Raw genomic sequence first — 6269 nt, forward strand, 5'->3', positions numbered from 1 at the left:
CCAAGCCAGGGTGAGCTGGCGTGTTCCCCGAGCAGTGGGTAACCCGTGGGCAGCATGTAAAATTGGAAGGAAGCCTCAAAATACCATTACATTGGCACTTAACAAGCCATTTAAGGAGCTCAATTGTCTCCCCCGCCGCTTGATGTCGGGTCAGTTCTCCACTGACAGACCCGACACCTGGGAGACTCGCGTGGAGGCGGGTTGACTGCAGATTTCCTACCCGCTGTCAATCTTTGCCATTTTGACAGCGGGACCTGCCTCCAAACCCGACCCCTGAGTGCCGGCAAAATCAAGCCCTTAGTGTGTATAGTGATGGGATAGGGGATGCTGAGGTTCAAGGTCAATTCAAAATGTATACCTGTTTCTTTTTGAAGGGAAAGGATATTGCTGGCTGTTATAAATTGTAGATATCTGTATTCTTGCTACTATCTCTCATTCATCCCTTACCCTGTTTTATACTTTAAAACATCTTGTTATGGAGGTGTAACCTGTGGATCGAAGTTTTACGTGGAACTTATTGTTATAGTACCTATTTATGATGCAGACTACATGGTGATATTGCTCACAGCCACATGCATTGCATTCATGATGTCATGAGGGCAGAACTTCATGTACACCAGGTGGTCTGGCAGGGTTACAGACTACTCCCAATCTGTCATTTTTCGGATAAAAGCACAAAAGAATACTGACAGAGCCAGAAACTGAACAACTGTCTCTCTCTATAAAAGTTAGAATGAAACGTAATAACACAGATGGATAGACTTTGCCTTTAACCTCTGGACTCTGTAACATCATTGAAGATTACCAGTCTTTCTGGAGGATGGGTGTTTGTGCAGAAAATCACTTGGGGACACGGTCTGCCTCCTTTCCGTCATTATCTAGAGCCAGGTCCCATTGGAGCAGAGTATATCTGCCTCCACTGTGTTTCCTGCAGTTGTCCAATTTGATTACTGGATGCAAGGGACTACATGTCATGTCTTGGCATCCAGCGTTCAAAAGTCAGTGCGAGGCCTTCAAGAGAAAAAAGGAGCTGTGTAAATGCTCTCTGAACATGGTTATGCACAGACAGGCCACATCCTCAAAATTCAGAAGACATTTAAAAAAAACTTTTCAGGCAGCTCAGCTCACCTGTTTATCCAGCCGCCCCAGAGGCTTTCTGCTGCAGCAAGTTTCCACTTCCAGACCAGCACAGCCGCCCGCACAGGCCGGGCAACCGATTCCCACATGTGAATGTCCCTAGGGCTGAAAACATGGCCAGAATCAGGTTGGGGTGGGGGCATCTCTGGGGCAGGCGGAAGTATCGCCCAGCCGAAGAGTAACCACCACTCCACCCCCGCCCCCCTCCAAAAAACAGAAAGTCTAGCCAATCATGTCCAGGTATCTCGCAACAAGTAGGATTTCATTGGTAACCATTTTTATTGCTGTTTTTGATGAAGGCAAATCAGAAAAGTACAATTAATGGAAACATTTTGCAGTGATTGCCTTTGAATCACAATTTCAAAACAAGCATAACATACGAATGCTTTCGAATAACAGTTAATTCTGAATTTAAGTCTTTCTTTTCCTTTTCAGGTAAAGCTTGTACAAGATATTATCCAGGAGCTACATTAGATCAAAGAAAATACAAGAATCTGTATTTTTCAAAATAAACTTAACTTTACATAGCCACCTATGGATGAGTTCTATATTCGTATTACCCAGCTTCAACACACTTATCACCAAGGAATGAAATGGACCTGCACCATCTTGATCCTCCTCAGGAGAGGAAATCTCACTCTGCTCCATTTTGGATTCAGTTTGGGCTTCATACCTGATTTACACTCCAAGCTTAGCCTCAGTGGAAAGCGGTTTTGGTTTTGCACTGACTTGCGATGCACCGTAAAGTTCTTGTACCTAACCTGTTGTTTCACTTTGGCAGTTTTGATTGAGAAATATTTAAAATTAAAATTAAATTTGACTGTAATTCAGTTTTTCAAAAATTCAAGTGCTGGGGTTCACAGTTAAAAATGAGGAAGAATTAAAATGGGAAGTAAGATGATTCCTATTCAGTCCACAGCGAATAAACTTATGGACTAAATTACCAGGAAAGCAGGTAGTATAAATCATTGCAAGAGGCAACTAACTGCATTTCTGGAGAGAGAAGGGATTGAGTGATAGGTTTAGAGTCATAGAGTTATACAGCACGGATAGAGGCCCTTCGGCCCATTGTGTCCACGCCGGCCATCACGCCCTGTCTAATCTAATCCCATATTCCAGCATTTGGTCCGTAGCCTTGTATGCTATGGCATTTCAAGTGCTCATCCAAATGCTTCTTGAATGTTGTGAGGGTTCCAGCCTCCACAACCCTTTCGGGCAGTGAGTTCCAGACTCCAACCACCCTCTGGGTGAAAAAGTTCTTTCTCAAATCCCCTCTAAACCTCCCGCCCTTTACCTTGAATCTATGCCCCCTAGTTATTGACCCTTCTACTAAGGGAAAAAGCTCCTTAGTATCCATCCTATCTATGCCCCTCATAATTTTGTACACCTCAATCATGTCCCCCCTCAGCCTCCTCTGCTCCAAGGAAAACAAACCCAATCTGCCCAGTCTCTCTTCATAGCTGAAGCGTTCCAGCCCTGGTAGCATCCTGGTGAATCTCCTCTGCACCCTCTCCAAAGCTATCACATCCTTCCTGTAGTGTGGCGACCAGAACTGCACACAGTATTCCAGCTGTGGCCTAACCAGTGTTTTATACAGCTCCATCATAATTTTTTTTTTTTTTGGATAGGTATAGTTGATTCCTTAAGGTTTATTGGGCCTCCGGCAAATTTTTTGTTCCAATGATCTGAAGGCAACTTTTGATAAAATAAACAAGATGGTCTGACTGAAATTAAATAGAGTTGGACAAAGTCTCAACTTTATATTCACTACAATGTTTGCGCTAAAATGAACAGGCATAGGAAAATATATCTCAAAGTATTGAAGATTTATACTTCAATGCACATGAATATAGGAAAATAGCAATTTTATTTTTTCATCTTCAGGCCTAAAAAGAGCCTTCTGGCACTCTTGAATTTCAATACGTTATAAAACGAGCTTCCTTCGAATGGGAAGGAGAACTTTATTTCACCCTCCCAGGGTGGGAGCTGTGTGATCTACATGGAAGATGCTAATTTAGGTACACTCTCGTATGGTTCTTCAACAATTGTTAAATGAAATGTATTGTATTAACGGCCAGCTGGACGTGAACAAAATAAGACTCAGGTGGCTCGAATTGGATAAGTCAAAAGGGAATTTTGCTTCTAGGAAATTCCAAAATCGACATTGTCAATTCATTTAGTTATTTAGGAGCCGGCTACCATCCTACTCGCTCCTTTAACTCACATAATGATGTAAAAAAGAACTGTGGTCGTTAGGTTTTTGAGGCAATATGGAATTAGCCCCTTCCTTCAAGGCATCTCAATCAATGGCAGGGACACCAGCTTTACACATGGCTGACAAAATCCAGAACATGTTTCTTTGAAACTTGCTGTTTCCCCCTTGCTCATATATTAAAGCTGAAACCAACATGACCTTACTCAGCATTAAAGTTCAGATCCATCTTCTGAATTATTGCCTAAGGGTGTCTAGACTTGAAACTGACAGACTGCCAAGGAGATGTCTAATGGAGGCAACATAATACAGCAGGTAGCATTTTTCCATGGTTCAACTTTGCTAAAAAAAAACCTTAATAAGAGGGGAGGGTGCGGGTTGGGAATATATGGCAAAACCTTTCAATCTGCAAAAAACTGCCATCTTACAAAAATAAAAAGGTTAAGTAAATGAAGACTTGAAGATATCTGTTATCAAGAGGGGATTAAAACCCAACTTTACTCCAATTTATCAGCAAATCAAACAATATTTATGAAAGGTAAAAATATCACGTTAAAAATATCAAACAGTAAGAGGGCAACTTTTTGGGGGCTTTCAGCGGGCACGTTTGGTGGCGGGTCGGGTCGGAAAACATTTTTTGACAGCGGGTTGGGAACTCACTGTCAACCTGTTGCCATGCAACCTTCCCAGATGTCGAGTCTGTCAACCCGAACAGGCCCGACACGCAGTAGCGGGGGAGGCAACTTAGGTCATTATGATCTTGTTAAGAGTCACTTAAAAAGTATTTTGAGCTCACCTTTAAATTTTACAAGATCGCCACAGGATCCACGCTGCTCGGGGATCATGTCAGGTAATGAGGTCGGGAGTTGTGTTACCATGAAATTATCTCTTTGCATGATGGGTTTTGATTTGTGGGGTACTGGCACTAGTACTGGGATAAGAGGGAGCTGTTCCATTTGGATGGGCTTCACTTGAACCATGCTGGGGCTAGGGTCCTGCCAATTGAATAACTGGGGCTGTAGAGAGGGCTTTAAACTAAATAGTGGGGGGGAGGAGGATCCAGGTGAGCGGGAATTTAAAAAGTAAATGAGAAATGAGAAAGCAATAGAGCTGGATAGAGATGGGGGAACTAATAACCAGAGTGTGACAGGAAGGGACAGATGTTTAAAAATAAGAGTGCAACAGAAAATAGGGCTAAAACAAGAAGAAATGGTAAAAAGACAAAGTTAAAAGCTTAAATGCACGCAGCATTCACAACAAGATAGATGAGTTGACGGCACAAATAGATACAAATGGGTATGATCTGATCGCCATTACAGGGTATTTGACAATTCGGAAGGATAGACAGAAAGGAAAGGGAGGTGGGGTGGCTTTGTTGGTAAAGGATGGGATCAGTGCAGTGGCGAGAAGTGATATTGGCTCAGAAGATCAAGATGTAGAATCGGTTTGGGTGGAGATAAAAAAAAATAATAAAATGAAAAAGTCTCTGGTGGGCATAGTCTACAGGCACCCGAACAGCAGCAATACTGTTGGACAGAGTATAAATCAACAAATAATGGAGGCCTGTAAAAAAGGTACGGTAATAATCATGGGTGATTTTAATCTCCATATTGATTGGACAAATCAAATTGGCCATGGTAGCCTTGAGGAGGAGTTCATCGAGTGCATCCGGGTTGGTTTCCTAGAACAGTATGTAATGGAACCAACCAGGGAGCAGGCTATCTTGGATCTGGTACTGTGTAATGAGACAGAATTAGTAAATGATCTCATAGTAAAGGATCCTCGAGGAAAGAGTGACCATAGCATGGTTGAATTTCAAATTCAGTTGGAGGGTGAGAAAGTTGTATCTCAAACCAGAGTCCTGATCTTAAACAAAGGCAATTACAATGGCATGAGGGCAGAACTGGCTAAAGTGGACTGGAAAAATAAATTAAAGGGTATGACAGTTGAAATGCAGTGGTGGACATTTAAGGAGATATTTCATAACTCTCAACAAAAATATATTCCAGTGAGAAAGAAAGATTTTAAGAGAAGGGAGCACCATTCATGGCTAACTAAGGAAGGAAAGGATGGTATCAAATTGAAAACAAAGGCATATAATTTTGCCAAGATTGTTGGGAGACCAGAGGATTGGGAAATTTTTGAAAACCAGCAAAGGATGACTAAAAAAATAATAGAGAGAAGATGAATTATGAGAGTAAACTGGCAAGAAACATTAAAACAGATAGTAAGAGCTTCTACAGGTATATAAAAAGGAAGAGGATAGCTAAAGTAAGCATTCTTAGAGGATGAGACTGGGGAATTAATAATGGGGAACGGGGAAATGGCAGAGACTCTGAACAAATATTTTGTATCTGTCTTCACGGTAGAAGACACTAACAACATTCCAATAATGGATAATCAAGGGGCCACAGGGAGGGGGGAACTAAAGACAATCACTGTCACTAAGGAAATAATACTTGGTAAAATAATGGGACTAAAAGATGAAAAGTCCCCTGGACTAGATGGCCTGCATCCCAGGGTCTTAAAAGAAGTGACTGCAGAGATAGTGCATGCATTGGTTGCAATATACCAAAATTTCCTGGACTCTGGAGAGGTCCCAGCAGATTGGAAAACCACAAATGTAACACCCCTATTTAAGAAAGGAGGGAGACAAAAAGCAGGAAACTATAGATCATTTAGCCTAACATCTGTCATTGGGAAAATGCTGGAGTCCCTCATTAAGGAAGCAGTAGCAGGGCATTTGGAAAATCATAATGCAGTCAAGCAGAGTCAGCATGGTTTTATGAAAGAGAAATCATGTTTAACAAATTTGCTGGAATTCTTTGAGGAGGTAATGAGTAGGGTGGACAAAGGTGAACCAGTGGATGTGGTGTATTTGGATTTCCAGAAGGCATTCGATAAGTTGCCACATAAAAGG

At 41.8% G+C, this 6269-nt stretch overlaps 1 protein-coding gene across 7 annotated transcripts in view; it reads left to right on the plus strand.

Moving 5' to 3' along the window:
• LOC147101838 (uncharacterized) overlaps positions 1-1668 on the plus strand; it is a 75800-nt gene extending 74132 nt beyond the window's left edge. For all 7 annotated transcript variants that reach the window (XM_085965984.1, XM_085965978.1, XM_085965979.1 and 4 more), the window contains one exon: positions 1573-1668. In XM_085965984.1, the coding sequence (XP_085822110.1) occupies positions 1573-1576 (4 nt within the window). In that variant the 3' untranslated portion in view covers positions 1577-1668. The remainder of the gene's footprint in view (positions 1-1572) is intronic.
• Positions 1669-6269: the final 4601 nt, after the last annotated feature.

The sequence above is a fragment of the Somniosus microcephalus genome, chromosome 23 (genome assembly GCF_052327205.1).
Source record: "Somniosus microcephalus isolate GS21.2 chromosome 23, FLI_Smic_1.0, whole genome shotgun sequence".
Classification (NCBI taxonomy): domain Eukaryota; kingdom Metazoa; phylum Chordata; class Chondrichthyes; order Squaliformes; family Somniosidae; genus Somniosus; species Somniosus microcephalus.